Source organism: Aotus nancymaae, unplaced genomic scaffold (assembly GCF_030222135.1).
Source record: "Aotus nancymaae isolate 86718 unplaced genomic scaffold, 86718_ANA_hifiasm-v0.15.2.pri h1tg000049l, whole genome shotgun sequence".
In the NCBI taxonomy this organism is placed as follows: Eukaryota; Metazoa; Chordata; class Mammalia; order Primates; family Aotidae; genus Aotus; species Aotus nancymaae.
This window is the reverse complement of record NW_026988463.1, coordinates 20,438,767-20,463,687: the sequence shown is the minus strand read 5'-3', so window position 1 is coordinate 20,463,687 and position 24,921 is coordinate 20,438,767. Positions and strand designations below refer to the sequence as shown.

At 48.8% G+C, this 24,921-nt stretch overlaps 1 protein-coding gene and 1 long non-coding RNA gene across 4 annotated transcripts in view; one reads left to right on the top strand and one right to left on the bottom strand.

Moving 5' to 3' along the window:
* Positions 1–1,849: 1,849 nt before the first annotated feature.
* Positions 1,850–7,357, top strand: LOC135269038 (uncharacterized). The gene is made up of 2 exons (XR_010337372.1): positions 1,850–2,107; positions 6,496–7,357. It is a non-coding gene; the product is annotated as an uncharacterized LOC135269038 (long non-coding RNA).
* Positions 6,860–24,921, bottom strand: part of POLR3E (RNA polymerase III subunit E) — a 34,379-nt gene continuing 16,317 nt past the window's right edge. For 2 of the 3 annotated variants that reach the window (XM_012464710.2, XM_012464707.3), the window contains 15 exons: positions 24,299–24,406; positions 23,898–23,947; positions 22,782–22,901; positions 21,318–21,403; positions 21,011–21,055; positions 20,844–20,935; positions 19,089–19,209; positions 15,146–15,227; positions 14,808–14,867; positions 14,563–14,720; positions 13,855–13,916; positions 12,859–13,370; positions 11,433–11,510; positions 8,485–8,610; positions 6,860–7,640 (listed from right to left, as the gene is read on the bottom strand). In XM_012464710.2, the coding sequence (XP_012320133.1) occupies positions 7,584–7,640; positions 8,485–8,610; positions 11,433–11,510; positions 12,859–13,370; positions 13,855–13,916; positions 14,563–14,720; positions 14,808–14,867; positions 15,146–15,227; positions 19,089–19,209; positions 20,844–20,935; positions 21,011–21,055; positions 21,318–21,403; positions 22,782–22,901; positions 23,898–23,947; positions 24,299–24,406 (1,757 nt within the window). In that variant the 3' untranslated portion in view covers positions 6,860–7,583. The remainder of the gene's footprint in view (positions 7,641–8,484; positions 8,611–11,432; positions 11,511–12,858; positions 13,371–13,854; positions 13,917–14,562; positions 14,721–14,807; positions 14,868–15,145; positions 15,228–19,088; positions 19,210–20,843; positions 20,936–21,010; positions 21,056–21,317; positions 21,404–22,781; positions 22,902–23,897; positions 23,948–24,298; positions 24,407–24,921) is intronic. The other variant, XM_012464709.3, reaches the window with a different exon arrangement.

Sequence of the window (24,921 nt, the reverse complement as noted above, 5' to 3'; positions counted from 1 at the left end):
TTCTCCTGCCTCAGCCTCCCAAGTAGCTGGTATAACAGGCATGCGCCACCACTCCCGGTTGCTTTTTGTATTTTTGGTAGAGATGGGGTTTCACCATGGGGTTGGCCAGGATGGTCCCGAACTCCTGAGCTCAGGTGATCCACCCGTCTCGGCCTCCCAAAGTGTTGGGATTACAAGTGTGAGCCCCCACGCCCGGCCTGATCCTTTGTATTTCTATGGTATCAGTTGTAATCAGCCTCTTTTTCCATTTCTTTTTTGTTTGTTTCTTTTCTGAGACAGGTTTCTCACTTTGTCATCCAAGCTGGAGTGCATTGGCGGGATCTCAGCTCACTGCAGCCTTCCCTTCCCAAGCTCAAGTACTTGATTCTCCTGCCTCAGCCTCCCAAATAGCTGGAAATACAGGCGCCTGCCACCATGCCAGGCTAATTTTTGTATTTTTCAGTAGAGATGGGGTCTTACCATGTTGGGCAGGCTGATCTCGATCTCCTGACCTCAGGTGATCCACCTGCCTTGGCCTCCCAAAGTGCTGGGATTATATTTTTCCATTTCTAATTATGTGAGGGTCTTCTCTCTTTTTTCTTAGCTAGAAGTTTGTCAATTTTTTCTTTTCAAGAAACCAACTGAGTTTTGTTGATCTTTTCATTTTTTTCAGCTCTGGTCTTTATTGTTTCCTTTTATTTATTTTTGAGATAGAGTCTCACTCTGGTCTTTATTATTTCCGGGTATGTATGTATGTATGCATTTTTGAGATGGAGTCTTACTCTGTCGCCCAGGCTGGAGTGCAGTAGCATAATCTCGGCTCACTGCAACCTCTACTTCTTGTGTTCAAGCAATTCTCCTGCCTCAGGCTCCTGAGTAGCTGGGACTATAGGAGCATGACACCATGCCTGGCTAATTTTTTTGTATTTTTGATAGAGATGAGGTTTCGCCATGTTGGCCAGGCTGGTCTTGAACTCCTGACCTCAGGTCATGTGCCCACCTCAACTTCCCAAAGTGCTGGGATTACAGGCTTGAACCACCTCACCTGGCCTATTTCCTTTTATTAACTGGTCCTAGTTCCTTTTTTTTTTTTTCTAGTTCCTTGCGGTGTCACATTGGATTGTTTATCTGAGATCTTTTCTTTTTGATGTGGGTGGTGATTGCTATAAACTTCTGTCTCAGAGCTGCTTTTGTTGTATTTCATGTTTTGTGTCCATTTTTGTCTCAAGATATTTAAAAACTTTTTCCTTTTAATTTTTTCTTTGGCCCATTTGTTGGTTCAGGAGCATGTTTAACTTCCACATATTTGTAAATTTTCTGAAATTCCTCCTGTTACTGATTTCTAGTTTCAAGATACTTAAGACTGAGCCCTAATATATGATCTATCCTGGAGAATGTTCCATGTATGCTCGAGAAGAATGTCTCTTCTGCTGTTGGGTGGAATCTCCTGTTTATGTCTGTTAGGTCCATTTTGTTTAATGTGTAAAGTCTGATGGTTTATTACTTTTTTTTTTTTTTTGCCTTATCTGTCCATTACTGAAAGTGGGATATTGAAATCACTTACTATTATTATATTACAGTCTTCCTCTTCAGATCTATTCATATTTGCTTTCTATATTTAGGTGCTCAGATGTTGGGTGAACATTTACAATTGTTAAGTGACCCCTTTATCATTACACAGTGACCTTCTTTGTCTCATTTTACAGTTTTGACTTAAAGTTTTATCTGATGTAAGTATAGCTCTCTTGTTCTCTTTTGGTTTCCCTTTGTATGAATATTATTTTCCATTCTTTCACTTTCAGTCTGTGTCCTTGTAGGTTATATGAGACACATTTTGGCTGCATATAGTTAGATCTTTTTTTTTTTTTTTTCTTAAATCCAGCCACTCTCTTTGGATTATGGAAGAGTTAAACCATTTACATTCACAGTGAATGTATTTGAGTGTTTTTTTTTTGTTGTTGTTTTGTTTGTTTTGTTTTTTTCAGATGGAGTCTTGCCCTGTCGCCCAGGCTGGAGTGCAGTGCACAATCTCAGCTCACTGCAACCTCTCCCCTTCCCAGGTTCAAACGATTCTGCTGCCTCAGCCTCCCGAGTAGCTGGGATTACAGGCACTTGCCACCACACCCAGGTAATTTTTGTATTTTTAGTAGACATGGGGTTTCACCATGTTGGCCAGGCTGGTCTCAAACTCCTGACTTCATGATCTGCCCACCTGGTCCTCCCAGAGTGCTGGGATTACAGGCATGAGCCACCGTGTCTGGCCAGATTGGAGAATTTAGTCCATTTACATTTGCAGTAGTAACTCCTTACCTATCTGTTATTGGTAGCTAAGGAGTTACTACTGCTGTTTTGTTGTTTTCTGGTTGTTTTGTAGATCCTTTCTCTCTTATGGTCTTCCTTTGTGGTTGTTCTTTCTAGAGGTAAGCTTTGATTCCTTTTTATCTTTTGTGTATTTGCTACAGGTTTTGTGTATTTTGCTTTGTGGTTATCATGAGGCTTATGTAAAACAGTGATTACAGACTATTTTAAGCAGAAAACTTTGATTTCTTTAAAAACTACACTTTTAATTCTACCCGCCCCCCATTTTGATGTCACAATTTACAGATTTTATATTGTGTATACCTTAACAAATTAGCTATTAATAGTTTTGTCTTTTAACCTTTATACTAAAGTGATATACACGCCACCACTACCATATTAGAGTATTTCTGAATTTGACAGTGTACTTTTACCAGTTTTATACTTTCATATGTTTTCATGTTAGTAATTAACATCCTTTTCTACCAGCTTGAAGAACTCCCTTGCACATTTTTTGTAAACACATAGCTGGTGGTGATGAACTAACTGCTTCAGATTTTGTCTGTCTGGGAAAGTCTTTGTCTCCATTTCTGAAGTTTTGCTGGATAAAGTATTTGTGGTTGGCAATTCGTTTTCCTTTAGCACTCTTAATATATCATCCCACTCGCTCCTAGCCTGTAAGGTTTCTGCTGAGAAGTGCTAGCCTTATTGGAACTCCCTTATATGAGATCTGCTTGTTTTCTCTAGCTGCTTTTAGGGTCTTCCCTTTGTCTTTTGATTTTTGACAGTCTGCTAATGTCATGGTATAGTCTTGTTCATACTGAATCTGATTGGAGAGCTTTGGCATTCCTGCACCTGGATATTTGTATCTTTCTCCAGATTTGGAAAGTTTTCTGCTACTATTTGTAACCCCTCATTTCTTTATTCTCCTTAGTAAACTTCTATAACTCAATTATTTGCTCTTTTGATGCTGGCCCATAAATCCCATATTATTTCTGCATTCCTTTTCATTCTTTTTGTTCCTCTGGCTATATTTTCAAATAATCTGTCTTTGAGTTTATAGATTCTCACTTGATCAATTCTTTTGATGCTCACTATTCCAATTTTCATTTCATTCATTGTATTTTTCAGCTTCAGAATGGTTTGTAAAACATATATAACTTCAGTCTATTAGATTTCTTGATTTGGTTGTTTTCTTGATTTTATTGAGTTAAATCTGTGTATTTTCTTGAAGTTTGCTGAGCTTCCTCAAAACTGTTTTGAATTGTCAACCAATTCATAAATCTCCATTCCTTAGGGTAGATTTCTGGTGCTTTATTTCATTCCTTTGGTGATAGCATGTGTCCCTGATCTTGATCTTTGTGGTCATATGTTGATGTCTGTACATTTGATGAAGTGTAAGGATTGATTCTAATCTTTGCAGTTTGGCTTTGCCTGGAACAGCCCTTCACCAGTGAGCCTATTCAGAGATTCTGGGCAAGTTGTCTGGTGTGGTCTGTGGACAGGCTTGTTGCTGGAGTCCTTAGGCAGGCTGACCTAGTACCTAGGTCAGCAGATGGATCAGCCTGGTGCTTACATGTATAGGATTAATCCTGGAACGTAGGTCTGGTGGAGTGGGCCAGTTGATTGGGTCTGCAGGGTCTACAACCAGAGCCTGGGTCACAAGGGCAGGCTTGGAGCCTGCATCCAGGGAGCTGACCTGAAGCCTAGGTCCACAGCCTGAAGCCTGAACCTGCAGGGGTGGGCCCAGTTCCTGGGTCCACTGCGACTGTTCTGCAGCCTCAGAGGGCCTGCCTGGCATTGAGGTTTATTGAGGTGTGTGCCTGGACCCTGGGTCCACTGGAGTCTGGTGCTGAGGCAGGCACGGAACTTGGGTCCACAGGTATTGTACTGGAGCCTGGGATTGTAGGTGCTAGCCTGGGGTCATATAGACCAGCCTGGAGCTAGGGTATGTAGATACTGGCCTGGAGGCTAGGTCTCTGAGGGCTGGCCTAGAGCCTGGGTCTATGAGGGCCAACCCAGTGCTGGGGTTTACTCAGATGGGGCTGGACTGGGGTGGGGAGGGCGAGTCTACTAGAATGTGAGCTCATGGTTGCATCCTGGCATGATTTTGCGGTCCAATGTTCACTTTCCTCTCCTTCCTCCAAGTGGAGGTTCTCTCTCTCCACCCTGTGCCACCTGGGGTTGGGGAGTGGGGTAAGTTGGGTAATGTAAAATTGTCCTTCCTATCCTCTTCAATACTTCTTATTTCTGTGGTACAGAGGTACTGTAATCTCTCGTGATTCCTTAGCTCTTGTGAAGGTATTTTTGTGTGTGGATATATTTAAATTGATGATTCTGCAGGGGGATGAGTGCGGGAAAGTCCTGCCATCTTGCTGACATTCCAAGTTCCCTCAGGTTTTTTAAAACAATAGTTCCCCACTATATTCCTTAAGTTTCTTTTTCTTGCTATTTGAGTTTGGTGTTTTAATCAATTCTTTTTATCAGTGTAAGTATTTAAGGCTCTGACTTCTCCACTGAGCAGGTTCTGCAAGGTGACAGGACTGACATGCTCTGTGCTGTCCCACATGAGCATTTCCCCTTTCAAAGTGAGAAGGAAAGTTAGGATGTAATAGCTGTGACATATTCCAAATTGCTTTTGGTAACTTTACTTTTCAGGTTCATGTATGTTAACAATTAGAATCAAGAGCAAAATATACAATCAACCTGTTAAGCTATGTTACCAAATACTTATTTGGCAAAGTACATCCTTGATCAATGCCTTAGTGATTCTTTTCTCGAGATGGAGTTTCACTCTTGTTGCCCAGGCTGGAGTGCAATGGTGCAATCTCGGCTCACTGCAACCACTGCCTCCCAGGTTCAAGCGATTCTCCTACCTCGGCCTCCCAAGTAGCTGGGATTACAGTCATGTGCCACCACACCCAGCTAATTTTTTGTATTTTTCTTATAGAGATGAGGTGTCACCATTTTGGTCAGCCTGGTCTCGAACTCCTGACTTCAGGTGATCTGCCCACCTCAGCCTCCCAAAAGTGCTGGGATTATAGGCATAAGCCACTGTGCCTGGCCACCTTACTGATTCTATAGCTAAAATATTGATGTTTTATTTTGGGGGGAACAGGAAAATAGCATAGACTGTCATTTAAACCTTCAGATAATTAGTGGCTGTGTTGTACAAAAAAGATGGCAAAAACCTTCATTATATACCAAAATTCACATCTTACCCAACCTAGCTTACTCATTTTTTCCACCAATCTCTAGGGCTGTGCTATCCAGTACTGTCGCCAATAGCCACATGTGGCATCTGAGTACTTAAGTTGTGGCTAGTCCAAATTGGCGGTGTTGGGGCGGGGGAAGCCCCGCAAGAGCCGAGGCAAGGGCCTGAAGCCTCAGCATATTCTCATATAAACATAGAATTAGAAATAAATTAGAGATACTTATATAGTTATTCCTATATATAATCACAAAGTTATTCATATGTAATCATAACTATATACATCTATATAATCATATAATCTTTAATCTTACTAAGTCTCAGGTCAAGAAGTATGGGACTGAAGTGGCATTGGAAAAAGAGGTGACCCTAAGGCAAGATGCTGTAAGTCCTGTGTCACACCTGCATAAGGGCTGCTGGAGGACACCTTCGGCATGTGACAGTGTTAGCGCTGTGAAAGCGCTTGCTGTTTAGCCAGCTAGGGAAGGAGACGTCCAAGATGGCCGAGACATCTCCTACCTTGGGGGAGTGAGGAGAAAACTCCGCTCTTCCGGTAAGCCTGACGACTGTCAGGGAGGCCCACAGACATCCGGGGCCTTAATTGTCTCTATGTGGTGCTATGCTTCAGTGGTCACATTCCATGTCTACTTGCAAGTTCTGCTTCTGCACCTGGTTCCTCTTTTTCTTAGAAGAGAAGAATTAGTAACATAAATCTTAGTGACCTTATTATTTCTTGATAAGTATGAAGAAAGTGCTGACGCCTTAGGTTTTCTCCTTGCCTCAGCTTCTTCAAAGTCTTGAGCCCGTCTCCAAGATGCGTTATTTACCTGACCCTATCAATCAATCAATCACTGACCACCATTACCTCATCCTACCTGCCCTTCCCCCTGCTTTGTACTAAAATAAAAGAGCGTTCAGGTACTCGGGGCCACTGCTGGATTCCGCACTTTGGTTGGCAATGGACCCCTGGGCCCAAACTGTTTTCTCTTGATGTCTTTTATTTCCAGTTTCTTGTCTTCGCACAAGCAGAGAGGGACTCACGGGACCCTGTAAGGCTGGACCCTATGCAAATTGAGAGTATTGAGGAAAGTGTAAAATGCCAGATTTTGAAGATTTGGTACAAAAAAAGGTAAAATATTTATTAATATTTTTGTTAAATGTTGATTTAGATATTTGGGGCTAATATGCTAAAATATGACCTTTTAAAACTATTTTAACGTGGCTGCTAGAAACTTTCAAAATTGCGTGACTTGCCCATTCCTAGTGGACAGTGCTGCTCTGTCTCCCTCCACTGGCTCCATTCCCTCTAGATCCATGTAATGCTTGAGTCCAAGATCGCCCTCCTGTAACCATTTGAAGATAGCACCATGATGCTAGTTTAGTGTTAGCATTTATTTTAAAAATACACAAAATAGAAATTTTTACATCATCAAAGTGTGATAACCTCACTTACACATTGTTCCATACTTACCTGGTTTTGTTTGCATCTTTCTGCAAACATTAAGATGAGATGGATTTGATTCTAATTTTTTTTTTTGCTATGGTTCGTGTAAACAGTTGAGACTGCTACATAAAGTAGGTTGCTGTCAAAGGTAAAGTGGCCACAGAATCCCAACAGTAGAGCAATTCAATTTGGTCTAATGAAATCGGTGGAGGTCTTAGCAGATAGATAATCCAAGACTAAATATTGTCTTCTAGGCATTTTAAAAATTAAAAACGTTTGAGGTTTTCTTCATGTTGTAAACATAACTTAGAACTTGTTGGCATTAAGTTTACCAAAAAAAAATCTTAAACCATGATTTTTATCATCCTGCCCATGTCAGTAAACACTCTCTTTATTATGAGAATGAAACCAAATAATAAGCAAAATACATCAGGAATTTCAAATTGTACTGCAAAGAAGGTCCCAGCTGGTCTCTTCTGGGAGTCATGTAACTGAGCCTGCCACTGGCTGAGGATGATCCCTTCTGTTCACTGCACCATGAGATGGTCAGTTCCTCTTGCTCTGTCATCTGAAGCAAGTCGAGGCTCTACTTCTGGTTCCGCCCTTCGTCCTTGGGCTTGGATTTGCTGTGTTAGTGGTTTGCTACTACTGTCAAGACTGTACTGTCCCTTTAAGGTACCACATGCCACCATAGCTTACACAGCAGTCCTATGAGTAGAGAAACAGTAAGTGCAGATTTTTGCAGGAAAGGGAGTTAACTACAGTCTGTCCACAGTATCAACACTTGATTAATGAGTAGTGAATAGAATACAAACAGGAAATCAAAAACTGCCTAACCACACCACCATGGTTACTACCAGCCTCTCAGGCGTATTTTAAGAGTGTGACATGCCCAGAACAGGGTGCTTAAAAAAATAGATCAAAACATAAAGACATTGTCATCAGTTTTCTGTGTCTCAGTGTTGCTGCAAATATGGTATTTGTACTACAGTCAATTCAGAAAAGCATTATAGGTTGTACATTAGGTGCTTTCATATAGTAAACATATTCCTTTTTAAACTAAATTTAAAAATGGATTCTACTGAAAGTCATATATATGGCTATGGCAATGATCAGAATAGTTGTCCAAAATTCAAGGGGGAGTGGAGTGAGGATTTTCAGCTAGGCCCTGTCAGGTTAAAAGATGCCGACCCACTGCCAAGCTTGTCCAACCCACCTTATTTTTTTTGTTGTTCTATTTTGTTTTAGCAGCCTGAACCCATGGTTTTTAGTTTTTGTCTCTAATGATAAGCAGAAGAAAGGGGCCTTACTGGCCCAACCAGAAAGAGGAACTAAGCACTCATGGCTATATTCTTTCCCCTGTGACTATACTGTTTGAAGGGGTCAGTCCTCTCACCAATGCCAGTCATTAACAGTTACTGAAGACAAGACTGTCTGGGGAGGGGTCCCAGGGAAGCCTGATTTCATATACACAAAGACACTTGAGTCCTTTCTGGCTGTCAGCCCCTTGCGGAGCCTTTGATATTGTTTGTTATGCACAAAACGAACGTACCTTCAGTACTTTATCCACCTCCTGTTTACTGAGATCTTCTCCACACTCTTGAGTCAACCGAGACTGGATCATGTTTCGGCGTACTCGATAATTTTTGGAAAAAATTTCAAGCAAAACCTGTCGATGCTTTAGTAGCAAAAACACGTTATTATGGGAAACAGTGATCTAAAAAGAGAAACATCTCTGAACAAGACACCCAAGCCATGCACGTAACTTTGTGTTGCAGTCTCTGATAAAAACCCTTACCCAGCACTTCTGGTTAAAGATGAGCCAAGTCATCTGTAGAGAACCAGCATGCCAGTGTACAGAAATAAAGGCAGTAATGCTGTGTGTAGAAACTTGAATATAAATAAAAATAAAGGCATAGGCCAGCATAACAAAAGAACTGGTGAAAAAAGACATGAGAGGATGAGTGGCTTGAACATATTTCTGCATGGGAAAATGCAGGAGTGTATCTGATTTAGCAGGCAGGGGAAGCCACAATGTAAGCTGCACAGAGATGAGAAGAGTGTGTCAAAACTGGTGTGAAAACGCACAAACATGCCACGCATCCATGAAACAGGATGCCGTAAAATACGTTACACCCCAAAATAAATACAAAAGATTGAATTCACTATGCCTAATATCTGTCATAAGAATTCTGAAAAAAAAAAAAAAAAATTAACAGGATTTTGTAAAAACTCAATTGTCTAATACAATAATGACTCACACCAGGGCACATCTGACATTGCACTGACAGAATAATGAAAAGTTCCTCAGTTTGGGATAAAGGAAAGAATACAGGCTAAATTTAAAAGACCAACTCTGAAAACTTAATGGACCACTCTCTTAAAGATGCTTCATGTATTACTGTTTGTCTGGGCCTAGAATTTTAAGAGGCAAATAATTTACCTCTTAAAATTCTAGGCCCAGACAAATAGTAATGCATGAGGGTTAAAAGAAAGCCAGTTTAAGACATTAAAGAATGCAGACAACTCTTCTCTTTAGAAGCTAAAGCAAGGAAGAAGCAGAGATTCTAGAATTCAGCAACAGACATGAGGAAGAGCCAGTCTCACTGGAAAAGCTTCGAGGAAACTAGCTTAATTAAGCAAAGTTATCACCCTTGGTACGCACGTGTTCAGAACATTACACAAGTGAAAACAGGAAGTAGTGAATGAGGAAATGCAATCATTGTATATTACTGATGTATGGCCTTAAAATGGAACAGATTTTCAGGCCGGGCGCAGTGGCTCACGCCTGTAATCCCAGCACTTTGGGAGGCCGAGGCGGGTGGATCACAGGTCAAGAGATCGAGACCATCTTGGTCAACATGGTGAAACCCCGTCTCTACTAAAATACAAAAAATTAGCTGGGCACGGTGGCGCGTGCCTGTAATCCCAGCTACTCAGGAGGCTGAGGCAGGAAGAATTGCCTGAACCCAGGAGGCGGAGGTTGCGGTGAGCCGAGATCGTGCCATTGCACTCCAGCCTGGGTAACAAGAGCGAAACTCCGTTCGCAAAAAAAAAAAAAAAAAAAGAACAGATTTTCAATTCATTCCATGACAATGCCATATATAAACAATGATAGCCAATTAAACAAAAAATAGGTGTAAAGACCAGCCTGGCCAACAATGGTGAGACCCTATCTCTACTAAATACACAAAAATTAGCTGGGTGCGGCTACTTGGGTGGCTGATGCATAACAATCGCTTGAACCCAGGAGGTGTGAGCTGAGATGGCACCTCTGCACTCCAGTCTGGGTGACAGAGCAAGAGCCAGATGCTGTCTCAAAAAAAAAAAATCAGCATAACTTATCTTTACATCTCTACATTCTCCTAAAATAGTTGACAGCTAAATCTCATCAACAGTGGGAGGCCCACTGCTAATAACAAACTGATTTTTTTAAAAGACGGGGCAGCTCTTTTAGTGGTATCTTTTGGTGATTTAAATGCCTATGATCCCAGCATAGGAAGGAGAACTGCTTGAAGCCAGGAGTTCAAGACTAGCCTGGCCAACACAGTGAGACCCTGTTTCCATTAAAAAAAAAGTAGTAATAAAAGTGGTCACCTCTAGGGGTGGCAGTCAGGTCAGGCCGTGCAAGAGCTTTCCTATTAAGACTTTTTATTTTTACTTTTTTTGTTAGCAGTTGTCAGGGAAAAAACTTCTGATTTTTAAAAAATCTGCATTTACTTTTTTCCTTTTGGTTATCAGAGTACTTCAGATGCCCTCTGTTCTGGCCAAAAGCACCCAAGCTTGCTCAGGAAAAGGCCCCAGCCCTTTAGATCCTCACCCTGCCAGCTGGCTCCCCTTAAGAGGCGGCTGGGGACAGAGAGCTCAGCAGGACTTCTGCTCACTCCCTTCTCATACCTTAGGAGCAGGACCTAGACAAGGTCAGACCAACTGGCATTTGTTTTTGTTTTTTTTGAGATGGAGTCTTGCTCTGTCACCAGGTTGGAGTGCAGGGGTGTGATCTCAGCTCACTGCAATCTCCACCTCCTGGGTTCAAGCAATTCTCCTGTCTCAGCCTCCTGAGTAGCTGGGACTACAGGCGCACACCACCACACCCAGCTAATTGTTTTTGTTTTGTATTTTTACTAGAGAAGGGATTTCACCATGTTGGCCAGGCTGGTCTCAAACTCCTGACCTCAGGTGATCTGCCTGCCTCCGCCTCCCAAAGTATTGGGATTACAGGCATGAGCCGCTGTGCCTGGCCTGTATTTTTTAAAAGATGATTCTGTTGGAGCTGGGCCATAGATTGGCATCTGGGAACCACTGGTTTAGGTTCAAACTATTGGTATGTACAGCTTATTTTGTCAGAGTACAGACTTGGAGCAGAACATTTAAAATCGAGTGTGCCAGAAAATCTGAAATGTGTGGCTGCACTTCAGGTCCTCATGTCCCCCAAGGCCTCCAACCCTGCAGTAAACCGCCCCCCACTCTTGGGGAAGATGGCAGTGAAGATCACCTCACCTGATCGCTCATATCTCCAGACTCCCAGAGGGCAAACACTTTCTGCTCATCCGGGGAAGCAGCAGTCTGTGGGGGAAACTGACCAAGGCCCAGGTGTGAGTTGCTTGTCTGTCTCTACTCCATGGATCTACTTGCTTGCCTCACCCCTCCCTATCTGTACCAACCCAGTTCCAGGAACGTGGGTCTACTCCAGCAACCCAGAACAACTTCACTAATGTCAGGCAGGCACCCTCCCTGGCCTGGCTCAACTCATGAAGAAAGGTGAGCGTGTGGAGACCCAGACCCATGTGCTGAGTGGGCAGGAGCCCCAAATCCTGCCAGTACTTCCCGCAGAAGGCCTCACCCAGGGGGCTGCCTGCCAGCAGGGCCGATCCCCTGAGACAGCCTGGGCTCCACAGGGCCTCCTGTCCTAGTTTCTTTTCCTCCTATATCGGGATGGGCCTTGGCCTCAGATCATTACCCAAGGCTGCAAGCACTCCTGACCTTGGCAATGCAAATATTAACACTGGCTTAGAGACCGTCACAGCCCCACCTCACCCCATTTTGCTGCCAGGTCTGGGCTGAGCCTTGTGGGAAAGTAGTACCAAAAACGCACCCCTCAAGCTGCACCCGGTGTTCTCCATCCTCAGCGCAGGGAAACAGGCCCCGGCACGCACTCCACTGCTCCCTGTCAAGGCCCCTCCCAGTGACAGAAAAGTGGGGACAGGGGGCCTGCTACACCACACTCAAGGCCTGGCACTGCAAATGCTGAGAGCACAGCGCTGTGCTAGTCAGCTTGCTTCTGATGCACAGGGAGGCCCCCAGGACCCAGGCCTGAACCGCGGCACTGGCGCAGCTGTGGGAAAGCACTCAGCTCATCTTAGCAGAAAGCATTCAAGACTCAGGGCCATTACACTGAGGTCCAGATTCCAGCTCTGCTACCTCCTAGGTAGAGACCTTTAAATGTTCATTTCACTCCTTGGAGCCTCAGTTTCTTCATCTGCAGATTGCAAATATCTAATGACCTTAGAAGTCAAATCATTACAAACAATGGCAAAGCTAGTAGGAAAAGGTCACGTGCTCTTGGTCTGGGGGAGGCGGGGTGAGAAACCAGGCAGGGGACCTGCTTTCACTAGGCCCTGCGACAGGCCAGGCCTTCAGACACCATATTTAGCCCCTACCGCAGTTCTATGACAAAACCCACCACGATCCCACTTTCTGAGGATAGAACCTGAGAGAAGCTGACTTGCCTTTGTCACATCTAGGTCCACATAAGAGCAAATGCTCACCAAGAACAGCCTCCCCTGTCCCCACATGGCCTCCCAACAGCTGGTTCCCCCTATTCTTCCCCTCCTCCCCCACGGCTCCTTTTTGCGCAGGTGCCCTCCCGAGGGGCTGAGGGCAGCCTCCTTTATCCTCCAGGCCTGGCGGCGTGGGCTCTACTTACAGGCACCAGTATCTGCTTGCAACCAGCGGCCAGCACCGTGTCCTGCAGCATGCGGTCCGAGATGCCGCTGAAGAGCGTGTGGCCAGGGGGCAGGCTGGCCAAGTGCAGGTTGAAGAGGCGCTTGAGTTCGCTCAGCGTGAGCACAAACTGTCTCTGAAAGGTGGCCTCCACAAAGGCCCTCAGTTCCCGGGCCACGGGGGTGCTAGTACAGCCCGGGGGCGGATGCCCGTTGAAGCTGTCCGTGCCCACAGCCCGCCCGGGAGGCAGCCCGTTGGCCAGCCTGCTGTGGAGGCCGCCGCTGGGGGAAGTGTCCATGGGCTCCTCCTCCTCGTCGTCATCCTCGCCCTCCTCGCTCACTGGCTCCTCCTTGATCCGCACACCGGGCAGGACTACAGGCGTCCGCAGCTGCTCCTTCCGCCGCTGCAGCTCCCGCTCCAGCAACACGTGGTTCTGCTGGGCCTTCGTTTTGGCTACTTGGATCCGCTGGTCCCCAGAGACCAGCCCGGCAGGCCCTGCAGGGAGGGAGGCGGCAATGCTCAGGAGTGCACAGGGATCCAAAGCCAAAGGCTCGGCAGGGGACAGTGGGGCTGAAGCAAGCAGTCCCATCCTGGTGTCATCCCCATCCTTTCTCGGAAATCAGCCACCCATCAGTGGAAAAGTGAGAACTGTCCTCATGTCCCCAAGTGCCAGGGATGGATGCAGAGATGGGTGCCACCAAGTTCCCCCCAGCAGCTCCTCCCGGCTGCTTCTGTTGACCCAATGGGTCTGGCACCCAGACCTGAACCTGGAATCTGCAAGCCTCCATCCCTGAGGCTTTGCTGCTGGGCAAGCGACTAGCTGCGGTCTGTGGGTGGCAGGAAAGGAAGGAGGGTAAGGGGTGAGCGGTGAGAGCCCTCCACCCTTTCCAGGTCCCAGCCTGACAAGCTCTAGAACAGCAGCCCTTCCGGAGCCACAGGGTAGAAGCCTGGGCCACCCAGCCCAAAGCCCCTCACACACCTGATTGTGCATCCGACTTCTTTGGCATGGTTTCCTTTACAAGATTATAGACTTTTTCCAGTCTGAAAAGAAGAGTAACCCCATTAACTTTAAACCATGTTCCTACCATCTGCTTCACAAGAGAAACACCCAAGCCCTAGGGCCCAGGACACGCTGGTTACTGACGACAGCGCAGGCTTGGAGCTTGGCCAGCTCCACTAGGTCCCCCTTCTGGCAGTGCACACCACCCCCGTCAGTCTCCTGGCAACGCTCCCCTCCCGCCCCCCAGCCCCCGGGCCCCTGCTCTTGCTCTTGAGTGATCCCGTCTCCATCACATCCCACTTCCCTGAGCCCTTCGAGCACGACCTCCCTGATGAGCGGGTACTGGCTGTGCGTCTTGCGCTGAAAGGACGGTGGGATCAGCCAGCAACAATTATGAGTGTGGGGAAAGCGTGCTGCCCACGGACCCCCACCTGCCCTTCATGCCCAGATCCAGCCCAACTGCACTTCCCCCAGATGTGGGGTTTCCAGAGACTGCCCAGATTGGCCCTGACAGTTCTCCCCGCCCCTGGACTCGGGGTTGCTGGAAAGCGCTTGGAACCGCCCCGATGGTGCTCCCCTAGGACGCAGGGTTGCTGGAAACCACCCAGATCTGCCCTGACGGTGCTCCCCTAAGACGTGGGGTTGCCGGGACCACCAGGCTGCCCCTCCCTGGCTGCAGGCGCTTACTTGGCCTGGATACCCGTCCATAGCATGTGCTGCCGCTGGACCACATCTGGGTGCTTTTTGATGAACTCGCCGTCATAAGGCAGAATGAACTCCCAGCCTTTGTTGATCCTCACCACGGCCATGTGCTCCAGGAAGTCCTTCACGTCCTCGGCGCAGAGCTGGAGGGGAGGGGGCCTGAGGTGAGGCACAGCCAGGCCCCCTCCCCTCCAGCAGCAGCATGGCCCTCAGACCACAAAGACACTTACTTTGGTCACTGTTGCCACCTCCTTCCTAACCACCCAGCGGCTCTGCGTGAACTTCCACATCTGAGGGAGAAGAAGCAGAGCATTCCAGCGGCAGCCACAGCCTGCTCCCACGACCGTTCCCGCAACTCACCTGGAGGGCCTGGGAGCCAGAGCCTGGGACAGACCTGGGCTCCTGGCCTGGGTTCTTCCCAGCAGTGTGGCCTCAGACAGTCCCTTCAGCTCTGTGCCTCCCTCCTTTTCTCCTCCATAAAGGAGCTCCAGGCTCCTCTCAGAAACCGTGCATCGCCGCCCCCCCTCTCCCACACCTCCCATGGGTCCAGAGAACCCAAGGTACTTACAACGAAGTCTCGGCCCCTGCAGAGCACCTCAGCGGGCACACCGCTGTGAGGGCTGGATGAGTCCTTGGGGTACAGGATGTCACTGCCAATGCAGGTGAGGGTGGTGGGTCAGTCCCTGTCCTGAGCCCCCTTTACCGCTGTCCCTTCAGGGTGAGCCCCAGCCCACGCCTCTTTCCAACGTGGGCTGAGTACTGGTCTGAGCCCCGAGCTCCCCTCAGGAGCCACATCTGAACACAGACATGGGAAAGAAGCACCCCCCTACCCCACACACCCCCGCAGGAGTTCTTCCTCTTATTATCCCTCAACCCACCATGCACGCTAGCCTCATCTTAAGCCCCTGCGCATTCAGGGAGAGGTCACGGGCTCAGAGACAGACAAGGCGAGGAACAGCCTGGGACCTCAAGAAGCCAAAGACTCTGGAAGACAACTGGTCCCTGTGTGGGACACCAAGAGAAAAGGGGATGAAGCCATCCGCAAGCTCTTGGCCACCTGCTGAAGGGTAGGTACAAACCGAGGCCAGAGGCAGGGGAGGCGTGTTATCCCTGCAAGAGAAGAGGCCCAGCACTCAAGGCTCAGGGAACTTCAGGGGAAAGGCCGGGGTCTGACAGCAGGGTACGAGACTCTCCGAGTGTAGCCCTGACCCAGCTCCAGCTGCAGGCCCTGCAGCCCAGGTCAACCCCGGCCGCGGCACCTGTGTTCTGACTGCCGCTCCCTCTGCTGCAGGCCCTCCCCTTGCCCCTGCTCAGGTCCACCGGGCAGCCAACTGTCGCTCATCCCGCAAGGCCACACTCTCTGGGGACAGGGACTCTGCCAACGTGGCTCATCGCTGCCACCACAGTGAAGGTCCCTCTCAAGTGTGTGCTGACGTAACAAGCCTGGTCCATGACCTCTGCATTCAGGAGCTCAACTGTAACAGCCCCATCCTCAGGGGCAGTATCTGAATGAGAGTCCCGTCCATGGCACAGAACGAGCAGTCTGGCCACAGTGACTAAAAGAAGGCATGGATTTTGTGTTGTCTCCTCACAGGGACACAGAGGACCCTCACCCAGGGGTCCCTGACGTGGCAGTGTGGGCAGCAGCAGAGCAGGGCTCAGAGGCACCGGAACAGACAGAATGCCCACTGTCTCCGAGTTCCTACCTTCCAGTCCCCAGGACAGGGCGTAACTTAAAGAGGCAGCACCTCCAGGGAACACATGCCATACTGGGTGCAGAGCCCAGGGCTGAGCCATGAGGGTTGGGTTCTAACTGGGCTCTGCGGCTGCCTTGCTGCAAGACTTCTGGCAAGTCCCATGCCTCTCTGGGCCAGTGTCCTCCCTCAGGTATGCGACAGTAGGACCCCCCTGGCTTTCATTCTTTCGTGGTATAAATATACAAAGGTGGTCCCATGTAACACGTGATGTACCATTGCAAAAGCCTTCCGTGATGAAAACCATGTAACACAGGACAGCCACAAGGTGCTGACAAAGTGCGCTGGGCATCTGTGCTGCAGTGCAAGGGCGCCACCACGTGGCCGTAACACAAATATAATCCACGACTATGAGATAAGCTTTTGGCATTGTATTTTTTTAAAAATGAGCAGCATTTCACATTTTGTCACATTGCTCACCTTAAAAAGTGAGTTATTAATGTAGTTTATACTACACCATTTAGAATTAATATAATTCAAGCAAAACGTAGCCACATTATTTACCAAGGGTCTGCATTGCTAATATCCAGGCATTTTCCTGGGTACTTGGGACATAAAAGTGGAGTCAAAACAGACATCCTCAATCCTTTGAAACTGACGGTCTAGTGGAGGCGGGAGATGGGTCTAGGGGAGGATTCACAGGAGAAGAGAAACTACTGAAAGGCGTCAAGCCACACACTCAAGACCTGTGATCCCCAGCAGAGTACGTAAAAAATTCACCTTGGGGCCGGGCACGGTGGCTCACACCTGTAATCCCAGCACTTTGGGAGGTCGAGGTGGGTGGGTCATTTGAGGTCAGGAGTTCAAGACCAGCCTGGCCAACATGGTGAAACCTCATCTCTACTAAAAATACAAAAATTAGCTGGGTGTGGTCGTGGGCACCTGTAATCCCAGCTACTCAGGAGGCTGAGGCAGGAGAATCACCTGAACCCAGGAGGCGGAGGTTGCAGTTTCTGCCACTGCCCTCCAGCCTGGGTGACAGAGCGAGTTCAGTCTCAAAAAAAAAAAAAAAAATTTTACCCTTGGACACATCTGAATAAACCCATAGAAAGCCAAAAACAAAGAAGAATTCCCAAAAGCAGCCAGAGGAAAACAAAGGTAGACTGCCTTCAAAGGAATAAGAACAAAACTGCCAAGAGAAGCAATTAAACCAGAATACAACAAAACTGTATCAATGCGTGGAAAGGAAAATCACCTCCAATCTAGAATTATAGAACAAAGGTGAAATAGACATTTCCAAATACACACAAACCAAGGAAATGCATCATCAACAGACCCACATTCAAAGAAATACTATAGCATTCTGTAGACAGAAGGAAATGATCACAGATAGAAACTCAGAGATGCAGAAAGGAATGATAACTAAATTATAAACATGTGAGTAAAGCTTATTGACTGACTGAATACAGTAATGTCTTATGGGGTTGAAAATATAGAGAATTAAAATATATCTGGACAGGCGCGGTGTGGCTCATGCCTGTAATCCCAGCACTTCGGAAGGCCAAGGCAGGTGCATCACCTGAGGTCAGAAGTTGGAGACCAGCCTAGTCCACACAGCAAAACCCCTACCTCTACTAAAAATATAAAAATTAGCCGGGCGCGGTGGTGGGCACCTATAACCCCAGCTACTTGGAAGGCTGAGGCAGGAGAACTGCTTGAGCCCGGAAGGCGGAGGTTGCAGTGAGCCGAGATGGCACCATTGGTACTCTAGCCTGGGCGACAGAGTGAGACCCTGTCTCAAAAGAAATAAAAAAATAAAAAATAAAGAAAACACACCAATCGTGCTCTCTTCGGCAGCACATATACTAAAATTGGAACGATAGAGAAGACTGGCAAATTAAACACACACACACACACACACACACACACACACCAATCCAGCAGCATATAAGTAGAAAGGAGGATAGACATGAAATACTCTAAGATCTCTGAATAGTTTGGAACGGGGTGAAAAGCAGCAATTAACATTAAAATGTGTTAAGGCATGAATGCAAACTAAAAACTGGAGGGTAATCAATATATGAGCCTTCCAAGTTAGCAGGAAAAAAAAAAAACTAGAAATGAATCCAGCAGATAAGAATGATATAAAAATCCAATGTAGGCAGGACAAAGGGTACTATCGGGTGATTATAATTAAGAACACTCTATTGTATATTTTCAAATAGCTCGAAAAGTGAAGTTTGAATGTGCTCAACACAAAGAAATGAGAAATGTTTGAGGTGATATGTTAATTGCCCTAATATGATCATGACATCGTATACACATACTGAGATTTCACACTGCCCCCATAAATATGTACATTATGTGTCAATTTAAAAAATGTTTAAATGCAATGTAGGCAGGACAAATAGCACTGTAGATTTAAACCCAAAGCACCAGTAACTGCATTAAATTTAAAAGGACCAAATGCTCCCATTAAGAGAATACAGCATAGGCCAGGCGCAGTGGCTCACGCCTGTAATCCCAGCACTTTGGGAGGTTGCGGTGGATGGATTACTTGAGGTCAGGATTTGAGACCAGCCTGGCCAACATGGTGAAATCCTGTCTCTACTAAAAATACAAAAACTAGCTGGGCGTGGTGGTGTGCACCTGTAATCCCAACTACTCAGGAGGCTGAGGCAGGAGAATCGCTTGAACCTCGGAGGCAGAGGTTGCAGTGAGCCAAGATCGCGCCATTGCACTCCAGCCTGGGCAACAGGAGCAAAACTCTGCCTTAAGAAAAAACAAAAAACAAACAAACAAAAAACCGCAACTCACCTCTTCACCACCCAGTTCCCTTGGACCAACATCGCCACCTTCTGGATGCCCCGCAGAACAGCCACGGAATCGATGGAGGGGCCCAGGAGGCTCATCAAGTTGGCGAAAGGCATGACCTTCACTGAGGAGGAAGCAGGAGACATCAGACAAAGAAGACGGGCTGGCCCTTCCTTCCCCTCCACCAAGAGTTTGTATAGCTTCAAGCTCACGTAATAACCCTAGAATGTGGTAACTAACAGTAATGACACCCATCACAGCCCACAGCTGACACAGGCTGCTCACTGCAGGCCTCGCGGGCACTGGGCACCTCATGGAATCCTTCTGAGCATTCTATGAGGAAGTGCCCCTTAAGCAAGACTGAGCGGTTCGACAGAGGAGGAAGGGTCTATTACTACTTAGACCTAGAAAGGCTCCAAAACTCACCCATGATCTCTTGGCTAGGAAATGGCAGAGTTAGGAAGTGAACCCAGGCCACCTGGTTCCAGTTGGTGCCCACAATCATTGTGCTCTGCTGACCTCAACTCCCGCCAAGTGAGCCATGGACAGGGCCCGGGGAAAGTCCAAAATTTAGAAGGGTGCAGTGGCTCACACCTGTCATCACAGCACTTTGGGAGGCCGAGGCAGGCGGATCACTTGAGGCCAGCAGTTTGAGACTAGCCTGGCCAACAAGGCAAAACCCCATCTCTACTAAAAGTACAAAAATTAGCAGGGCATGGTGGTGCACCTGTAGTTCCAGCTACTCGGGAGGCTGAGGCATGAGAACTGCTTGAACCCGGAAGGTGGAGGTTGCAATGAGCAGAGACTGTGCCACTGCACCCTAGCCTGAGCAAGACTGTCTCAAAAAAAAAAAAAAAAAAAGTCCAAAGTCCTCTGCAAGAAGGCAACCTGCAGTCCCGGGCGTATCAGGGAGCTCCCCTCTCTCTCCTTCGACTCCCAAGAGTTCATGGTGGTATCTCAAAGGAGGAGCCCAGGTTCTCGGGCTCCATGATGAGCTCAAGGCTCAGGTCTGCTGTTCACCAGCCACAGGCACCCTAAAGATTCTGGATTCTGGCCCTCAGAGTCCTTTGAGAAAAGGAGATCAGTCCCTCTAGTGCTGGGTCTGGTGAGGGTACCCAGAAGCAGTACCAGTGAAGACAGTCATGAAAATGACCCTTGTTTAGCCAGCGCAGGGGTGCCTGCTTACAGTCGCAGCCATTCAGGAGGCTGAGCAGGAGGATCACTTACCCCAAGGAATTACACAGCAAAACCTTATGTCTCTTAAAAAAAAAAAAAAAGCCCCTAGTCCACGCTGACATTCAGGGCTCTGTACTAAGCCCTTTATAAGCCTCTTCTCTCTGAGTCCTCACATTGACCCCAGGAACGATCATTAGTTTCTTTTCACAGAAAAAGCCTCAGAAAGGTTAGTGACCTGCCCGAGTGCATGGCAGGCAAGTGGCGAGGATGGCATGGGAACCCTGAGCCCGCCTGCGGGAGCCGGCTGCACGGCCGTCCCGCATTCACGGGGCCCCGAGCCTGCCTGCGGGAGCCAGCTGCACTGCCGTCCTGCATTTACCCGGACCCCGAGCCCGCCTGTGGGAGCCGGCTGCACTGCCGTCCTGCATTATCTTTTTAGACAAGGATGCAGCTGCAAAGCCAGGCAGCCTGTGGCCAGCAGGGGCCTCTGGCCTTGTCCCTTGGTCCTCACTGTCCCACAGAGTCCATTCCTCGGGAGCCACTGGGACAGGGGCCCCAGGAGGACAGAGGGTAGGCACCCACCGTTCTTCATCAGGATCTTGATCTGATCAGCCAGGGGCAGCGTGCGCAGCTGAGCCATGGACAGGACGTTGCTGGGGGCCACAGGCTTGTCTCTGGGGAAAGCAGAGGGGGCGGGTCAGAGGCAGCTAATTCAAAAAGGGAGAGGACATCCCGCTGCCTCTACTCACTTCTCCTCCTCCTGGCTGGGCGGCATCAGCATCAACAGGTACTCACTGCAGTGACAGGGCAGGGGCAGAGGCTCAGGGCCAATCCAGGCTGGACCCTCCTCAGACAGCCCACCACTGCCCTCCCCCAGAAGCCCCAAGCCCCTGCAGAAAAGGGGACCATCTCTTTCCAGGCCCACCCTCTTGGCCTTCTCCAGGGGACAATGGGCTCCACCCTGCTGCTAGAGGAGGATCCACACCGAAGGGAACCCCCCCACCCTGAGGCCCCTGGGCCGGCATCCAGCTTACATGCTGGCCCAGCCCATCCCACCTGGGTGACTTGACAAGCTCTGTGTTCTCCACCCCACTTGAGCCTGGGCATAGCAGGTACTGGCGCTCGTGCTCAGAGCGGCTGTCCTGTTGGAGGAGAGGGGGATGTGAGAAGAGCCTCAGCCGACGGCCCTGGTCTGGGCCCTCTCCCCAAGGTCTCCCCTGCCTTCCACTCCATGGGCAGCCACACAACCACGTCCAACTTCCTAAGCACGGCACCCAAGGCCTCTAATGTGGCCTCAGCCACCCATCTTCCTGGCCTTATGACATGCCCAGCCCCAGCCCCCAAGCCTCGGTGCCCTGTCTGTAACACGGCTACATCACCAGCAATGACAAAATGATGGCTAACATTCACTGAGCACCTAGGATGTGCTGGACTCTGTTCCATTGCGTGTAAATATACTAACTCATCCCATTCTCAAAATAACTCGGCAAGGTAGGTACTATGATTACTACTCTCATTTTATAAATAAGAAAACTGAGGCTCAGAGAGGTTAGGTAACATGCCCAAGGTTACACAGCAGGAAACTGTAATGTTCTGAGGTTTGATCCTGAGTCTAAGGGTCTGTCAACACAAATCTCTTTCAGGAAGGTTCCAGAGGCTCCCCACCCCAGAAAACATTGGGAGCCTGGCCCATGGTGTCTTTGGAAGCTTCCCTCACTTAATACATAGTTTCAAGGGTTAGGTTCTAAAGTCAATGCACCAGGGCCAAGTGACCATGACTCATCCCTGTAAGCCCAGCATTCTGGGAGCCTGAGGCAGGCAGATCACTTGAAGTCAGGAGTTCAAGACCAGACTGGCCAACATGGTGAAACCCCGTCTCTACTAAAAATACAAAAAAAAAAAAAAAAAGAAAAAAAAAAATTAGCTGGTGTAGCGGCAGGTGCCTGTAGTCCTAGCTACCTGGGAGGTTGAGGCAGGAGAACTGCTTGAACCCAGGATACAGAGAATGCAGTGAGCTGAGATTGAGCCACTAAACTCCAGCCAGGGTGTCAGAATGAGACTGTCTCAAAACAAAACAAAACAAAAAAGTAAATAAAGTCAGTGCACCAGATGAAAATCGAATGTAGTAAAAAATCCTCCTGGGCAGGTGTGCCAGGAGCTTTGGGGCAGACAACAGACGTCCAACTCTCTAGGGCAGCACCAGAGAACACGTCTGGCATACGTTCAGGACCTGGGCACAGGAAAAATATGTAACCAGACACCAGTCCCGCTGCCAGCCCAGCAAGATGCCCACACCCGGGGACAAATCCCACCCAGGTAACCGCGGACTCGAATCTTTTTCTCTTGCTCCCCTGGGGCCCACGCTAAATGGCTCGGCTGGAGTGAAGTGGAAACTGCCCACAAGACTAGGATTCATGAATGTGACTTAAGTTCAAGGTGAGACATGGAGGCCACATCCTGACCCTTTGGGCACGGGGTGTTTCCCCCAGGGCTCCATGAGGCCCGCTCACCCTCGCTCACCTTCAGGCCATAGTAATGCAGGTGGACCCAGGCCTCCTCCGCATGCTTCTTCTGCAGGAACTCATAGGACTGCACGCGGCGCTGGCGGGCCTGCTCTGACTCAGGCCGGGAGAACCGCACCTGGGGTGGTAAGGGGAAGAACTCATACTCCCAGGCCTGTGACCCTTCCTGGGCTGCCATCTCGGCCTCTGCCAGGAGACCAGAGAACTCTGTATCGACGTTTTTCCCGCCCCCTTCCTTTCCTGGCACAGGTTGTTTAAATTCCGTTCCAACTGCATCCCTCCCGGAGCTGTCTGCACACACTGGGGAGCGGCTTATACCTGCTCGTGCCTGCCCAGCCCACGGGTTTGAGGGGATTACAAAGTCCCAGGCACCAGAGCTGGCAGAGTCCTTACAGCGCACAGGCCCAAGGACGCCTTTTCTAACAAGGGCTGAGCGTCCCCCAGAGCAGAAGGGAGTTTCTAAGGTCCTACGAAGCTACTAAGTAGAGAAGAGGGTGAGCTCTCTGAGCCACCTCCGTGTCAGTTACGCCAGCGTTCCCCAGTCCTCAAGGACATCCGAACACTCACCACTCTTTAGCGATACTTGTGTACGATCATTCCATGTGCAGCACTTTTTTTTTAGTACTACTCATTTTAATCTAAATATACTTAAATAGGGAAAACTTTACAAACCATAAATGGAAGATTAAGGTTCTTTGAAAAATCCTTAAAATTCAGGAATAACTATTAAAACAAAAACTATTCATCTGTGCCCCATAAAGAGGATAGAATCACAGTTAATTGACTTTGGCTCAGTTAAGATACAGGTTTCATGGCAGAGCTGGCCTGCGGGTCCTCGGGGCTCCTGGCCCCAGCTTCCTGCTCCCAGGTGATTCTAGCTGAGCCTCAGGGACCCATCTCCTGCATCCGGCCAGGGCTCTGCCTTCTGTGCAGCTGGGAAATTCAGGATGTTCCATTCAGGCACCCAGCAAGAAGGCTCAAAAGCACAGACCCTGTTTGATCCACCTGCTTCCTGCGAGGACCCGCTACCCCTTGGTCTCGGGGCTGCTGAGTTACTAAACTGGTCCTGCTGCCACCCAGGCAGCACCCTCCTCCCCCGGGGGCCAGGGCTCACCGTGATCTGCTTAACATCATCTTCCGCCTCGTCTTGTGAAGAGTCCCCTGCTGCAAGAGAGACAAGCCACTGCATGCAGTCCTGGGGAGCCTCCACCTCCCTTCTCTCAAACCAGGGAGGCCTCAGGACCGGGTGCTGGGAATTCTCCTCGAAGAGGGAGCCGCCTAAGCCAGAGGTTCTCAAGTGGGGACACTTTTGCCCTGTCCCCCAGAGACACTGGGCAATGTGTGGAGACGTTTTTGTTTGTGACGACTGTGGGGTGGATGCTTCTGGCATCTAAGTAGATAGAGGCCGGGATGCTGCTAAGCCTCCTGTCATCCATCCCATCCCTCTTCCCAGGACCAAGCCGTCCCACCAAGATTAAGGCAGGCAGGCAGCAGGGCTAGGGATCCCAGGCTCACCCTCGTTGGCTGCCTCCCTCTCCCGGTGCTTGGCGTCCGCCTTATCCAGGTAGGAGAAGCTGGGCCGCAGCTGCAGGATGCCATGTAAAGGTGTCAGGTGGAGCTCACCTGGCGGAGGAAGAAGGGCTTGGACCTGACTCTAGAAACCCACCCAGTTTGGCTCAAGGGAGTCACCAAGTCCCCTGAAGGCCTAGGCCTGCCGTCAAACTGCCTCCCATTCCCACTCCAGCCTCCAATCCTAGAGCCTTGGGACCACCAGGCCGGAGGCCACCCCAACTCCACCTGGCCCTACTGGACACAGCAAGCACACAGCCCAGACTAGGACACGAACCTGGACTCTTCTGCTTGAAGCCGCCACCTTCAGTTGCACCTCCCAGCCTGGTTCCACGCCTCTCTCCCCAGCTGCTTGCTCTGCCACACTAGGCAGCTAATCCTCATCACATACGCCCTGCTCTTTACCCTCCAGGCCTCAGCCAGAGCACCCTTACTGTCCCACCCCACACACCTGGATTTCCTCTCCTTACTATCCTCCACCTCTTGCTGTCAAAATCCCACCCGTTCCACTGGGAAGTCCACTAGTGCCACTGTGGCTGGAGGAGAGGCCCTGCTGAAGCCGGGTGGAG